Source organism: Protopterus annectens, chromosome 3.part1 (assembly GCF_019279795.1).
Source record: "Protopterus annectens isolate FY-2018-M chromosome 3.part1, PAN1.0, whole genome shotgun sequence".
In the NCBI taxonomy this organism is placed as follows: Eukaryota; Metazoa; Chordata; order Ceratodontiformes; family Protopteridae; genus Protopterus; species Protopterus annectens.
In genome coordinates, this window is record NC_056732.1 from 1,364,081,302 (window position 1) to 1,364,098,832 (window position 17,531).

At 37.6% G+C, this 17,531-nt stretch overlaps 1 protein-coding gene across 1 annotated transcript in view; it reads left to right on the forward strand.

Annotated features, from left to right (window-relative positions):
- The window catches only part of LOC122797775, a 349,627-nt gene that overhangs the window by 63,943 nt on the left and 268,153 nt on the right, over positions 1 to 17,531 (forward strand). Inside the window, exon 3 of the mRNA XM_044066297.1 lies at positions 14,959 to 15,104. Coding sequence (XP_043922232.1) covers positions 14,959 to 15,104 — 146 coding nt within the window. The remainder of the gene's footprint in view (positions 1 to 14,958; positions 15,105 to 17,531) is intronic.

Here is a 17,531-nt window from a genome sequence, read left to right on the forward strand (position 1 = left end):
GTGAAAATTCTGTGAGTGAAGTTTCTGAGGAAACTCATGGACACTGTGCATGAGACAGCCCACATCCCAGATTGTCTCCCTTAACATTTTGGCGGGAAACTTATTAAAACTTGTGGCAAACATTCATTTTGTCAATAGAGTAAAATATTGTATTCATAGAAATTATTATAAATCATATTGGATAGTTATGCAGATTCTCAGAAAAAAAAGCCATCACACTCACACACACACACACACACACACACACACACACACACACACACACACACACACACACACACACATACACACACACACACACACACACACACACACACACACATATATATATATATATATATATATATCTGATCTCACTGAGTTGTGTCTTTGTAGAGCACTATCCTACTTGCTGTCCCTAGAATAAATCTGTCTGCTTTATACAAAATAATGCACAGCAAACACATATTAGTAACCAGATTTTACAATCATGCTAACCTACTGCTTTAAAATATATCACATGACATTTCTTCCAGAATAGAGTTATAAGATTATTTATGCTTGTCAATCAGATGAATTAAATGAGTTATAGTAAAGTATATGTTTGGAACACAAATTTTTAACACAGATTATTATGCTGCTGTTAAGTAGATTTTCAAAAACATTTAAATAAATGTTTCATTTTTTATGCCTTCTAAAATAAGACATTTACTTACTACAAGAAACTACATCATTTAAACTCATTATAAATGACATATTTTATGAACAGAGTATTTTTCCTGAATCTGTGGTGTGTCAGTGTATCAACCATGCCAAAGGTTATACTAACTGCTTTCAGTTTCTCTGTGAGAATTCTGTGATTTGAAGATTCTGAGGTAACTCTAGGACACTGTGCATGAGACAGCCCACATCCCAGATGGTCTCTCTTAACATTTTGGCGGGAAACTTATTAAAAACTAGTGACAAACATTCATTTAGCAGTGTAAATGCATCTAAACATGACAGAACCTCCACAATGTATTCCACAGATCATCACAGCCTCTATGAAAGTGAAATTAAACTCAAAATTACCAACAAGCAATACAACTCAGCATTCTTCTCCCAACTCAATTTTCATACAAATCCTATTATTCACTGTGCCCACACAGTCAAAAGCATTTCTATATATTAATAAAGAAAAGAAAAGAGAGTAGAAAATAAAAGGAAGTGAGGCAGAAATAAAAAAATGTAAGAGAAAGCTGTAAGAAGTATATACAATGGAATGTTACTTACTGTTTATATTAATAGAGTTAAAAATAAAACATATTATTTACTATTATTTAGTTCTGATTATTATTAGTTAAAGCATGACAGATTATTTACAAACAAGCATAAGCAGTATAATCAAGAAAGTATAATTAGAAATAGCATTTGAAGAACTTATAAACTTTTACAAGAAATAAATATGTTATTATTCTATTAATTATATTTTCATTACTGTTCTCTCCTGACCTCCCCACCCTTTACCCACTACATAATCTAAATAGAATGTCATTGTTTAAACAAAGAAAATAATAAAAGAAGAAGGAAAAAAAAAGGTAAAGATAAAAAATGTATCAAATTACTAACCTTACTTTTTTCAGAAAGAGAAACAAATCGAGTCACAGCCTGCCATTAAATCCTCAGGCATTTTGACTGGTTATGAAACAAAACATTTCTTTGCACATAGAGAATAACTTTGATTAAATCTTTTCCAAAATATGTGTGGCTTTCTGGAAATGCAGGAACTATATTCAAAAGATTAATCATGAACTAAAATGATGAGAGAAAAAAAACATATAACAAATCATTTGTTTTTTAGTCTCTTCTTCTTCTCTGAAGTCTTCCAGGAAGCTTCAGTTGCCAATCTCTTTAATGAAGAACTAGCCCATTCCATTTCTTCTATTTTATCCAAAATCCTTTTTTCTTTGACAAACAGTAAAGCAGAGTCTAAATCATCGAAGACCTTAGGACCATCAGGAAGGAAGATTTTAAGCTTGGCAGGAAACAGAAGGTATGTTTTAAACTGTGCTTTTTTAATCTCCCTTATTAGTGGCAGAAAAACTTTTCTTTTAGCAATTACCATGGAAGGATAGTCATTGTCAAAACGCACAGTTGTCTCATTAAACTTAACAGGAGCTTTAGCCCAAGCAGATTTAAGAACCATCTCTTTATCAAAGATGATAGAAATCTAACTATAACTGATCTAGGATAGTTTTTGTTAGAGTTAGTATTAGCTATAGATCTATGTGCTCTTTCAATACCAAAAGAGAATGCTTCTGGTAAATCTAAAGTTTTAGGGAGCCATGTTGTTAAAAAGAAGTAATATTGTTACCTTCAATATTTTCTGGCAGTCCAAAATCCTAATGTTATTGCGCCTAGATCTATTTTCCAGGTCATCCAGCTTTGTTTGTAAATGTGCATTTTGTTTCAGCAGAAACTCAATGTTGATTTCCTCTTCTTGTATTCTATTTTCCATGTCATTCACAGCTTCTTCTATGCCTGTCATCTGGATCTTCTGTTGTTGCAGGTCCATATGTAACAAGTCTATTTGTTTTGTAGTTTTTTCTATGAAAGTGTCTATTTTAGTATCCATTTTATCCATCTTAGCAGTAAGTTGCTGGACTATAATTATCAGAGACTGAAGTTCTTTCTTGATGCTGGAGTCTTGAGAATTTGTCTTACTGGAACTCATTTCAGACTGATAAACTGACAGGAAAATTTCCAAAGTAATTTCTGACAGGAATATTATTAAGATTTCCTTTCTTTTTTAGATATAGTTCAAGAACTATATAAAACAAACATATTTAGAAAAAAAATTACTTCAAGAATTAATTTTTTAAGTAATTAATTCCTGTCAATGTAATGAAATTGGTGGAGCTGAAGAAATATGCTGCTATCCTGTGTTCATCCTTGGCCACGCCCCAACTGTATTAACTCCTAATGAATGTTCCTTGTTGAGTAAGGATAATAATTCTGTCACTACTTGTTACAAAAGAAAAGATCAAAAATTGACAGATTTGAAGATATTCTGTTTGAAATAATTTGAAATTATGGTTGAAACATAAAAATTATTCAGATTTTTATTCAATGTCATGGCAGGCATTACACATAGGTGAACTAGAGAAAGTGAGGCAATGGTTTCTGAAGGAAGAGAGCTATTTTAAACTAAAATATCAAAACATCTAGACATCAGGATTTAATACAGAAATTGACATATTTTTATAATTACAGAAAAATAATAAAAAAATAAGAGGTTATTCTTTTAAGATGTAGGAGAAGGGTAATAAGTGGTAATTATTCAATGTTACTTAAATTATCATGTCTCATTTCCTTCTTATTTGCTCCCTAGAAGGTTGTTGAGATCATGTGTCAGGAACATTTTACTGTGTGTTAAATAAAATAAAGTGTGATTTTTATCTTCAAGTAAGTGTTTTTGTTTGATTTTATCTTTATACATGTGGTTTTGTTTTTATGAAGAAAGTGACTGGCTCTCTGGTTTGCTCAATTTACAATCCTATGCTGGCTTTGCAGACTTCATGTGCACTTATACATCTGTGGTTACTGTGAGTTGGTGTTAAACAAGTATGAAATACATTCCTATGGTCATTTTTTTACCATGAAGAGACATCTGAGGTGCACACTGTCAACACAGTAACTGTAGATGGTGACTTTGGGGGGAGTTTATGGACGCAAATGCTGTTTTGTGATTATAGTTAAACAGTTATTTGCTTAGCTTGGCAGAATCAGTGTCACACAATGTATTTTATTTGCTGAAATCGGTGTAACAAATTATTGCTGTGACGTGTATGCATGTGTGTGAGGGAGATGCTGTGGTGTATTTAAGGTTAATAAAATGGTCATAATTTCCTTTATTGTACACAAATGCTGTAGATATAGCCAATCTGCTGGCTGACAGATTCAGCAAAAACTTCTCCCCTATGCCCCCCATCAGTAAATCAGGACATCCCAGTACCTTCCCCACACCCCTTATCTCTAGGGAACAGGTCAATATTGCCCTCACAAAGGCAAACAATACAGCCTCCATGGGACCCGATAAAATCCCAGGCTGCAACCTACATGAACTCAGGCATGAACTTGCAGCACCATTAGGCACCCTATTCAATGAAAGCCTGAGTACCAGCTTTGTCCCAGATGACTAGAGGACAGCCACTGTCATCCCGTTACACAAAGGTGGAATGTCCACCGATCAAGGACATTATAGATTCATCAGCCTAACTAGACTGATCTGCAAGGCCATGGAATGGATTATCATTGACCTCATTAACAGGGATATTGGCAATCTCCAAACACTCAACCCCACACAGTTTGGCTTTGTCAGAGGGAGGTCATGTCTGTTAAATCTGGTTGACTTTTTTGAGACAGTCACCAAAGCCATGGACAAGGGGAACATGGTGCACACCACCTACCTTGACCTGGCCAAAGCCTTCAACACTATTCCCCACTCAGGCATAGTAGATAAACTCTCTCAACTAGGCATCAATCCATATGTTACCAGATGGGTAGCAAATTGGCTCACTCATAGAACCCACCTGATCAAAATAGGGGAAGCTACCTCAAGCAGTAGACCCATAATGAGTGTCGTGCCCCAGGGATTGGTCTTGGGGCTTCTGTTATTTGGTATATGTTTCACTGAGGTGCAGGCCAAAATCAGTGGGCTATGGCTGATCAGGTTTGCAGATAACTGCAAGCTGGGCACAGTCATCAATTCCCCAAGTGATGTGGATATTCTCCAAGATGGTCTCACCCACACAGATCATTGGTGCCAGAAACATGGCCTCAAGCTGAATGCCAAAAAATGCATCATCATCCCCTTTGGGGAGAGTGACGTCCCCACATACTATCACATTAATAAAGATGTCCTAGTACACAATCAGTAGTGACAGATTTGGACACCCAGGTTGATAGCAACCTGACTTTTGACCACCATGTTGCTTCCATTGTATGGAAAGCTTTCTACATGGCCCACCTTATAAGTAAGGGTATCTCATCCAGGGACAAAGGGGTCATAAGATCCCTGTATTCTTCCCTTATAAGGCCAATTATTGAGTACAACACCCCTTCAGCATGTACCTCACAAAGCACATGCAGCAGCTGGAGAGACCACAGAGGTTCCTCACCAGGAGAATCCATGACCTCAATCACCTACCCTACACAGACTCAGTTTCATACAGACTCCTCAGGGGTGACCTCTGTCTGGCATGCAAAGCAATCTCAGACCCCGCCTTTATGGGAATGTGGCATAACCGCAAGTCAAGCTCCACTTGAGCAATCCATATATATGAACTCAACCTGGTCTGTGATATCAATAGGACTTGTTGGGGGGACAGATTTGCGTACCAGAGACTCCCCCATCTGTGTAATAGACACTCCCTCTGCATGTCAAGCAGAGTACCTCATTATCCGTTTTTAAGTGCAACCTGGATAACTGGCTGGGAACCAGAAAATACACTCCTGGGATTCCACCTGTGTCCCTGATGGACAGGGGCTCTCGTTGCTGACTCGTCTAAACATGGGCTAAAACTCTTGGCTAGGCTTATAAGGGCCTTAGGGCCAATAGCCTGGTAACCTGCTATGATATGCTCTCTTATTAGGCTTCTTTCACTCCCAAAGTGCCCCTTTACATATTACTTAAGCTTTGCTTCTGTCCACTAGATGTCACTGTTTCTTTAACTTTTTTTATTGTACTTGTTTTTTTTTATTCTACCTACCTCTTCCTATTTCACCCTTCCTATTCCTATCCCTTTCTTCTTTCTTAAATCCTCTCTTACTCTCTCCTCCATAAGCTACCTTACTCACCCGGACTCAGCTAGCTTTCTCTGATACTTTTTTCTTCTTCTTTGGTTTACTTTGTGGATCCCACTCCGTTCGCCCTGCGGGCTCACTCCACTCCCTTCCCTACCCCCAATTCCCACACACCCCCAGGGGTCCTAACCTTATACCTCTTTGAACACACCCCTTGTCTCTCCTCCTATCCTTTCCCGCTAAATTTATGACTCCTCCCCACTATACACCCCCTTCCTCCCCCCCCTTTTGCCCCTACATCCTGCAACTCACTTCTCTTCTTTCCTCTTGTATTACTCTTCCTACATCTCTCAACTGACTTTACCTGTCTCTCCCCTTCCTACACCCTACAATACCCTTAGGCCTCCTCGTCTATCCCGCAGTCTTATTTATATTACCACCTCTAAAAACCTACTTCTTGTTCCTTTTACCCTAAACCTCTCTTATCTAATCTCACCTTAATAATGGATCCCCACTCACCTACCATCCTTATACTCTCTGTCTTACTCCTAACCACCCTATCTTCAGCTTACCTTCTTACCTACTTTGAAAACCCACTTAATATACAGCCTAATTATGCAAAGAAACACACTTTTCTCTCCACACTTCTCTCACTTCATTCTCAAATGTTAACTCCACACCTAGCTACCTCCTACCTAAATTTCACAGATACTCCCACCATAACTATTACATACCCTTAGATAAAAAAATCAAACTGCTTACTCTTCCTAACAGCAACTTCACAGTCTTACCAGATAATCCCACCTTACTAGATGGTGACATTCACCCCAACCCTGGCCCCTTACATCCCTCCTCTCAGGTATCTAGACCCAACATTAATAATACCTTCCTCATAGGACATCTTAACATACGTAGTGTAAATAATGAAGTACACTACCTACATGCCCTCCTTGACACACACTGTTTTGATATTCTCTGCCTTACAGAGACATGGCTAAAGCCTGTCACTAAAGATACTGAAATTATACCACAAGGCTATAATATACTTAGATGTGACCGATCAAAACGTAAAGGTGGAGGAGTAGCAATTCTATTTAAGAATAACCTTAACATCACCACCCTTCCTACCTGTCCAACACAGGATAGTAAAGTAGAGGCCATTATCACTAAACTCCAATTAAATGCCAAAAAGTCCCTCTATATCATTTGCATGTACATACCTCCAGGTAACAACATAACCATCTTAGAAGACTATCTCAGTTGGGTCTCTACCAGCTACCCCCAAGAAACTCTAATTCTTGATGACTTTAATATAGATTGGAATACTATTAACACTCAAAATCCCTCCTCTCACATAAACCTAAATGGTTTCACCCAAACCATCACCTCTACTACAAGACTGAATAAGTCTAGTAAGAAAGAGAGCATCCTTGACTGGATACTTACAAACAAAACTAATATTACTTATAAAGTAGGAACTATGCCAGATGACCTCAGTGACCACTGTTTAACCTACATTATTAGAGAAAAGACAGATTGTCTAAACCCCCCTAATATAAGAAAAATACGCTCTACCAAACACTTTAAAATTGAACAATTCCAAAATGAACTCAAATCTTGTAACTGGAACCCCTTAAAATTGCTTCCACTTAATGATGCTATATTATTCTTTAACTCAACCTTCCTTGCCATTCTTGACAGACATGCTCCAGAACGTACCATTAGAATGAAAGCTAATACAGCTCCATGGCTCTCTCCTGAAACTAAGAAACTAATACTCTCTAGAAATAAGGTCTGGGCCAAATGGAGAAACCATAGAAACAGCTTTGACTTTCTTTACTTCACCCAGCTTAGGAATCTAACCAAAAAAGCTATAATCTCTGACAAAATAAAATACTACTATAGGCTTCAAGAAACCAATCTAAATAAACCTAAACAATTCTGGTCATCAGTCAATACACTCCTCTCACCAGGGACAACCAAAACTCCCTCACCCCTCAATGCTGACCCTAACACCCCTCATCTAACCGCAAATGCTTTTAACTTTTTTTTTTCCGAAACTATTCAAGCTCTTGCTAGACAACTGAACACCAACAACTTCTATCCCCCAAATAATCTAATAGACTCTTCTCACAACTTCACTTTACAACCTATCCCTACCTCTTTCATCTATAAACTTATTTACAAACTGAAACCTTGTACCCCCTCTGCTGACAAACTCCCTTCTCTTTATCTTCAAAAGCCAGCCAAAGAAATTGCAGTCCCAATATCTATGCTCATCAATAGGACACTCCAAGAGGGAACTATCCCTGATATCTGCAAAGTCTTTCATATTATCCCTCTATACAAAGGTGGTAACTCTATTGAATATGCCAACTTTAGACCAATTGCTCTTCTCTCACCCTTAGCAAAGATTATGGAGAAATGTATACATCAGCAACTTGTTCAATACCTCTCATTACACAACATTATAGCTAATTGTCAACATGGCTTTAGACCCCATCATAGTACAACCACTGCTCTCCTTTCCTTTGTAAATACTATCAATAGTAACCGCAATAATAACCTTCTCTCTTCTGCACTATTCATTGACCTCTCCAAAGCCTTTGACATGGTCAACCACTCTTCTTTGCTTCATATCCTTGAACCCCTCTCATTTGATAATCTTGCCATTAAATGGTTCAGCTCTTATCTGAATAACAGACAACAAGCTGTTCTTTCGGATAACCATATCTCATCATTGTTGCCCATTTCCATTGGAGTCCCTCAGGGCTCTATTCTTGGTCCTCTTCTTTTCTCCCTCTATATAAATGACATTCACACAGTAAACCCTCAAGCTACCTGTATCCAATATGCTGACGATTCTACCATTATTTGCTCAGCATCTTCCTGTTCAGATCTAATCTCTCTAACTCAAAATATTTTCACCACTGTTGAAACATGGTTTTCTAGATGGTATCTCCTTCTTAATGCTAAAAAAAACAAACTTCTTCTCTTCTCCCCAACCTCTCAGGCCTCCCCACTAAACTTCACCATCTTGAATAATAATGCCACTGTCATCACCCCTGACTCTACAACTAAACTGCTAGGAATAACTATCAATAATAATCTTACTTTTGATCATCACATCAACAACACCATCAAATCAGTTAACAGAAAAATAGGATCCGTATACTGTATTAAAACCTTTCTAACCCCAGCTACTAGAGCTACTATCGCCCACTCCCATCTGTTATCCACTTTATTTTATGCATCTCCGATCTTTACCAACCTTAAGAAAGCTAACCTAAACAAACTAGCCATTTGCTACAATAACATTGCCGCTTTACCACAGGAAACCCCTTCAGAACCCATCACTGTCATAATTTGAGACTTTTAGGCTGGCTGGAATTACAAAACTACCTTACAGTCTCACAACTCACTATTGCCCACAAAATACTGCACCAACCTGGAAACAACCCTATACTCTCTCAACTATTAATCCCTTACAACCATCTAACCTCCCTTTGATCCTCCTGTAAACTCTTGGCCAGTTCTATAAAGTCCAACAACTCAGCTGGCAACTCTCTTTTCACAAATTCTGTAGGTAGGATATGGAATCTGTTACCTAGGGAGATAACACTAATTACTTCTTTGCCTCTCTTCAAACATAAAATTAAACTGTACTTCCAAGAACACTGGCTTTGTTCTTGTAGTACACCTGACTAACTTTCTTCACTCTACCCTATCATCTCATCTACTCTGATTTTTAACCTATCTCTTAAGCTCCTACCTAGACTAGCCTCTGCCCTTGGACTCCTTCTATCCCCATATCTACTACTTTCTTCCTTTTCCCTCTCCTCCCACTATCCTCTCTGTTATAGACCTTTGTATGTGCTACCTTTTCTGTCCTTTCTAAATTACTACTCCTGCTTTTCATAACAATATGGGATTAGGAATTCTACACAGTATTTAGTATTTTAAGTATTATACATTTTCTGTAAAAATGATGTAATTTAAGAACTGTACATTTCTGTAAAAATGCTTCTGTATTGTTAATATCCTGCATTCAATTAGTTCTTAGATCCTTATAAGTTGTATCTTATAGTAATGGATTTTATGTAATGTACCAGTATATATTGGAGCTTTTCTCCTCGGGCCTCTGCTGAAAATGGACATGTATCCAGCCAGACTAGCCCGGTCAACAAATGTAAAATAAAAATAAATAAATAAATAAAATATGATCCTGTGATTATTTTCCATCACAAACAGACCTTAGTAGTATACACAATAAGTGGCTGTATTTGGAAGCCTGGGCAGAATGTGAAAACAACTGATCATTGGCACAATGACTCAGCATGCAGAGATGCCATCTCAACACATGGTTCTTTGATTAAATTCTTGGCAGTGGTCAAGTTCTCCCTGTCTATCTGTATGCTTTATCCCTATGCTGTGGTTTCCTATAACAGCCCCAAATACCTTTTGTAGGTGAATCAATATTTTTAGTTTATACTTAACTGTGTATGGTAGCATACTAGTGCAGCACATTGTTGCCTCAGAATAAGAGGTTCTCTGGTTGGATTATTAGATGGTGTACCTTATGTGAAGAGTCTACATGTCATCCTTATGTTCTCAATAGTCCTTTTGTTTAGCAGTCTTAGTAGCTCAACAGGTAGAAAACTTGCCATTGGTGCAAATGGCTGCAAGTTCTTTTCCCACAATAGGTAGTTGGAATAGTTCTACAATACTGACACTGCAGTGCAGCAAAAGGAGAGTGCTGCACTACTGTCTGTGATGTATTTCAGATGAGATGTTAAACTGAGATTCCATCTGCCCAAGTTGGTGGTAACTCATGTGGATGTAAAAGATCCAATAGAACCCAGCAAAAAGAGGAAGGGAATTTCCCCATGTCATGGCCAAATTTTCCCTTTATGATTATGAATACCACCTTGGATAAGTTCATGTGATATGAATGAAAGGTCTGACAATCTTATTTCTTAACTTGTAATCCTGTGCATGGCATTTGATCCTCATTGGGTCACTATAGGAGTTGGATGTGACTCAACAGCACTGCTTTGGATGGATGGATTGCTGTATATATGTATGCATGCATGAAGAGAGGGATAGAAGTACATGATGTGTGTGTGTGTGTGTGTGTGTGTGTGTGTGTGTGTGTGTGTGTGTGTGTGTGTGTGTGTGTGTGTGTGTGTGTGTGTGTGTGTGTGTGTGTGTGTGTGTGTGTGTGTGTGTGTGTGTGTGTGTGTGTGTGCGTGTCTGTGTGAAAACATAATATCAATACATATTGTGATGCACCTGGTTTTTCAAAGACCATTTTAGAATGTGTGTGCATCTGTCAAAAAATAGCATCACCAACTTTATCTGTAGGCATGCACAACTTTTCGGGACACATACCCAACTCTTTTGGTATTCTATAAGAAAGGACCAATAACATGACATTACCTTTTCAAAAGTTAAACATAAAAGGAATCCCTAAATTTCTGGGAACCTGACAGCCTTCACATATTTGCTGTAAGAGGGGATTTTGATACAAGCTTAATATTGAAGAACCACAATAATCCTGTGAACTGGGTCTTACCTAGTCTAAAATTAGCTGTGTTCAGAAATGCACATAAGGTTTTTACAGCATGTGTGTGGGGTCTGGGACAGTGTGATTATTATTTCTTTAACTTTCCTTATAATACAACCTCAGAGATGTACATAGAAGGTTAATATATCTTGTGTGAGAGCTGTGGACATTGTAATGATTTCTTTAACTTTCCTCCCAATCAAACATTTGAGGTGAGCACAGAAGGTCACTATAGTTTGCATTAGGGTTAGGGTTAGTATGGTCATCTCCTCTTTAAAAACTTTCCTCCTAATCAACTTTCCTTGGCTATGAGCACAGAAAGTGCTTTTGTGGGGGCTGGGGAATGTGCATTCATTATTTCAACTTTCTTTTTAATAAAAACATTCTTCAGAGGTTTACATAGAAGGTTGCTACAGCTGACTCAGGGCAGTATGTTACCTTTGAGCAGCAAGTTAGAATACATTATTGTGATCTTTTTTTTTCTTTACTGTCAAACATCAAACATGTTCATAGGATATTCGGATTTTAATAAGCTTTCCGCAGCAGAAACCATTGAAGCTAGGCCATATCACCCAGTACTTGTTAGAACCTAACTATATCCCATTAAGTAGACTTTCTCCACCTATTCTTAGTCATGCAGACTAGTTTTAAAGGTTGCTGGAGAGGTATTCTGCCTTGTAGATAATGGCAGCATCTTCAACAAATAGGGTGAATGGTGCGTTAGGTATGTGTCACATCATCTGGCATTGTTGGTGTAGTATTATAGGTCTGAGTCTTTAGACTGCGTGTTTGCATTACCACTAGTTCTATTTAGGTGAAGGAGTTCAAAGAGTGCTTGGGGAAAGCTAAGTAGATAATACCCCACATGAGTCTTATGATACTGTACAACACTGGGTAGAGGACCAGGGCTTTTATAAGTTCATAGGTAAGTACTAGGTAAGTTTCCCCTGTGGGGCATTTCAAGCCTAGCCAATTTTCTTTCAAATGTGAGAATCAATCCTTGCACCTTGTATGTCTGCAGTTAACATCTTAACCAGTATACCAATCCCCAAGCTCCATTTAATCTATCAGAGAAGCGTAGGGTACTGGGAAGTAAGATCGTTTGGTGAGGAAACATTGAAGTCTGTCAAGCTAGTTTAAGTGCTTTGCAAGGTACATGAAAAAGGTGTATATTTAATGATGGCCCTGATCAGGAATAAATAAAGTGGGACAATAACTTCTTTGGACCTTAAAGAAATACCACAAAGGATAATTTGTTCAAAGTAAAAGAAATTTCTAACCATAAAAGAGATATGTTGGTCAAAAGAAAGTCAGTTTTCAATATACATACTCACATTCCTAATGACTATGTCAATATTAAATGGACTATTGATATGGTAAGCAGGTAAGCAATAATGATGCTAGATTCACCGAAGGAAACTATCCTATATTTCTTGATGTTGAGGACATGCCCATAGTTAATATCCCACACATTTGTTTGATCCAGCCATTGTGGAAAATGATAGTATGAGAATGGGATTTGATAACATCCTTAGTTTGCAGTCGCCATCAGATTTCATTAGCAAAGTTCCTTAATTTATTTTATCTTAGTGAAATATGTAACAGAAAAGAAGGAACCCAAAACAGAGAAATGAGGTACACCGCTGGCGACATTTATCTGTCTAGAACAAATATCCATGAACTTAATTGTATGGGTTCTGTTAGGCTTTTGACATGCTGTGTATATACATTTGACAGCAATAACATGAGATATGCTAATGTGGTCTTTTTTTTCACTTTCATCTATGGCATCATAGGGGAACATAGAAAGAGTCTATCTTTTAGAGGCAGGGGTGAGAAAGCATATTGTATATATGTATGACTGCAACAACTTTAAATATATAACAGTGGCAATTTGTTCTTACCCTTTTACCTCAATCTACCACTGAAGAGGTACACAGATGGTTTCTATGTTTTTGTGAGGGGGTGGTAGGACAGCAGGCACTATTCCCATATATGATTTAAGTTTTCTTGCAAATATTTGAATTCACACATTATTAGGAAATATTTGGTGAGCTTTGAGCATTAATTCTTGAACTCAAACTGCCAGGCTAAGGTTACTGACATGGCAATCAATAACAATGATATTGGGCTTTTTGAGTCTGCTGTGATTTTCTGTGTAGACTGAAGGGATTCACAGCTGACTAGGAAGCAGATGGAATGAAAGGCAGTGCCTCCAAATCAGAAGTCATTATTCCAGATGGAAAAGTAAGGGAGGAGCAACTACCTGAGTAAGAGGAGTTTAATTATCCTGCGGGAACAGGGAGACTAACCAACTGATTGGACTAGCAGTGGCAGTATTGCAGGGTTTATGTCAGAATGCGACGCTGAAGAGAGAGGTGGGTCATAGGATGAATCTGACAGTTTATCAGTTTACAAGTTAGTCTCTGTTCTGTTCTTCACCTATAGTCAAACTTTCAGTAACACCTCAAAGGACAAGCTCACAGGAACAACTGACACCTCAGTGCAGCATACGTAGTGAGATGAGTTGTTAAACTGTGGTTCCATCTGCCTGATGGTGGTGGCTCAGGTGGGTGTAAAAGATCCCACAGCACTTATTGAAAAGAGTGGAGGAATTTTCCTAGACCTCTGGCAAAATTTTCCCTAGTCAGTATGAATACCACTTTGGGTCTCCTGGAAAAAAAAGTCTGCTGGTTGAGTGGGACTAATCCAGTTAAAGTATAAATAAAATAGGTATGAAAGTAAGTAAGTAAATAAATAGGTGTCAAAAGTGATGTGTCTTTGGAGGACAGCTGACATCACTCTGAATGATAATTTGAATATTTCAACTATGGAAGGATAGAGGACTATAGCCACTGCTCTTTCATGCTGGAAATACATCAGAGGTTCCTAAAAAGATGACTATAGGCTTAAAATCCCAAAGATGCCAAAGAAATTAGAAGCACTGTTCCTCTTTTATGTGTCTTATACGCTCCTCAGAGGAAATATATGCCTTGACTTCTAGCCAATCAGAGACACGGTAGTTCAGGATCTCTTGTACCTTCATAAGTCAAAAAAAAGGACAAGTACAAGTACCAAAACATGAAATCTAAGCTTGTTTCAGCAAATCAACAAAACAAGGAGAGGCAGATTCCTTGTTCAGCATCCCATCACCTCTGGAATAGACTCCCCTTGCATATCAACCAAAGTCATACATAATCTTCCTTCAAATGGGACTTGGATAATTGGATGGGTATTCACAATTCACTTTGGGCTTGATTGAAATAACCGTCACTGAGAAGGAAGTTACAGTGTTGGGTGGGAACTGGCAAGGTGTAATAGGCACAAGTCTCATGAGCCTTGAACTTCCTATACTTCCTGTGATTCCTATGACTCCTTGGTGGATGCAGTCAGTAGAGTAGTGATGTCATTAGGGTTAAAGGAGATGATGTCAAGAGTCATGGTGATGGTACAGTACTTTCCATGTTCTTGACAGTGTCCTCAAAAACATGCACTGTGCATCTGATGCATTTCTGCTTACATTTAAATAAAAATGCATAAACAATTTTAAGAATACCATTTTAATATATTATTTATTTAATTCACTAAGTAACTGATAATTAAAGTTTTGAAATTCATTTTTTCCAAAGAGGGTATCGATGATATACGGAATATTATCGCTGGAAATGCAGATGATGATGATGATAAACAATTTGATGTAGATATGGAAGCAGCATTTGATCAGATGTCCAGGGAAGGGACAAACGAATTTTTTGATGAAATGCATAGTAAAAAGGTAAGCAAATGTTCTGATCAAGTTTTTCTGACACTTTTTCCTAAACACTGTAGTAGTAATATTACAGTCAGTGTACTGGCATAGAAATGTAACCTTCTGGATGTCAGTATTAATGGGAGTCTTTCAATTTCATCCAATCAGCAATGTAAGTCCCACCACTTCTCCTCCAAGGCAACAAATTGTGTCGGTCTCCTGTGGTCTTCTACAATGTATTTATTTATTTATTTATGTATATATGTATGCATCGATCTATCTATGGCATTTGATTACCTAGAACGTCTGACTGGGTAGTAAGCCCCTTTTCAAAGAAGGCCTGAGCAGAAAACAGTGGAAATACATGCTCATAACATACATACAGTATACAGGGATGGCAATAATCTTTATTGAGATAACAGGAGTACAGTATAATCAGCATTTACACACAAAGTAAAGGGTTCACTTTGCAGTATAAAGTATACATTGTTTTTAATGGTACTGTCAGTCCAGTCAAGCCATTCAAATCAGCCTTAAAAGTTTTGAAGAAAAATTTCTTAGATTGAGCCTTTTATCCTGTTTCATATAAACTGTAGGTTGGTTGCTTTACAGTAGGTGGGACCATTGCCAGACAAGTTGGATAAAACTTAATAAAAATGCTTCATTAAATATGCCTGTTCAGGTATTTTACAATTTGCAGTTATATTTTTATGTCTTGCATCAAAATAAAAAAGTATATTTCTGAAAGTGAGTAGATGGACACCTCCTGCGGGAAACTAGTAAGTTAGTGAACCCTCTGCATTTTATTATGTGAATATTGTGACTGCTTCATTGTGTCCACACCAAACTATCTATGGTAGAATATACTTTCTGAAAAACTAGAAAGTGGCAGTATTCAATTAATATAGGAAGGCCTGTATTATACAAGGGGTTCCTATCAGTTCGTCAAAACTTCACCAGTTCAAACACCATATGTTCGAACTGTGAAGTTCGAAAACTGATTATCGCGAAGATGCGGAACCAAATTCTTTCCCAGGGAAAGAATTCAGTGGGCCGTTTCTGTGGCTTTGTGATTTTAAGCACTGTGGTGGAAAATTATGGGTCAGTTCAGATAAGTGTGTGATTGTGCGGATGTTAGGGTTAGGGCGTGGGTTAGGTGAGTTAGGGTTAGGGTGTGGGTGAGGTGGGTGTGCGATAGTGACAGACTTTAGGGTTAGGGCGGGATAGGTGAGTTAGGATTAGGGCGTGGGGCAGGTGAGTGTGTGATAGTGATGGACTTTAGGGTTAGAGTTTGGGTTAAGGTAAGTGGATAGATAGTAGTGTATGTACAGTTCAGTGTATAGATGTAGGATTTTAAGTGTATGTGTGTGGATTGCTGTTTTTTTGGTGTGCTTGTGTTGTGTGCGTGTTTCTTGGAACAGCAATTTTTTTCCCTGGGAAAAAAATTGCTGTTCTAAGCCTTTGATGGTTTTGCACTTCGAGGTTAGAAGTTTGAACATTTGGTGTTTGGACTTCTGCTGTTTCATCGAAGTGATATAGACCCTTATACAAGAGCACACTCTGGGATGCTACAAAGGTTTTAACATACTTTCATTTCATAATATCCATATCTAATTAATATGTGTTGTATTCGATGTCTTATTAAAATCCCGAATAAAAACAAAATAACAGAAAATAAAAAATAGCAAAATCCATTTAGTTAAGTGCATATGCAAAAAGAGAAAAAAAAGACAACCATGTTTATGTCAAGGAATAGTATGCTTGAGGTTTAACTATGTGGGAATGAATCATGCTTTTTTGGCTCACCTTTTAATGAAAATTAACTAATGAAAAGGACAAGCTAAACAACTGAAAAAAAAAAACGCAAAACACAAGCCTCCCTGCATCCCCACACCTCCCTAAATATGATATACCACCTTCAGAGTCATATCACCGTGGAGAAAAGGGCAAAAACATAAGATAGCACTCTACCAGATAGCAGACTTTCAAACTAAAGTGACTTATCCACCAATGCAATGACCATTTGCAGGGGTGTAGCCAAACAATATATTTTCATACTCGTGCTCTTATTGCTGCCCCCCAACCCACCGGTCTGTTAAAAATTTGAAATGTTTCTCCCAGAACTTAACATGTTTGCATTACTTTCCTTCTAAAACCACTAAACAGATATTTTTCTGTCTATGAAATTCTTATTGGAGGTATTAATTTAGACAGTTGTTGTCATAGTATGGCCTAAAACTGCTCTGGTTTCGTTAAGTAATGTATAGAAAATTGCACTCAGTAGAGTACAAAGACTATGCCTAGCTACACCTTTAACTACTTGTAACTATGCTATATGCTTCAATTCAAATTGTTACAAGTGTGTTTATGATACGTAAAATTTAAGAAATTACTATTACAGTCAAATAGATCACCTCAGACTTGTGCACTGTTTCTGGGGATTTTATCACTTCC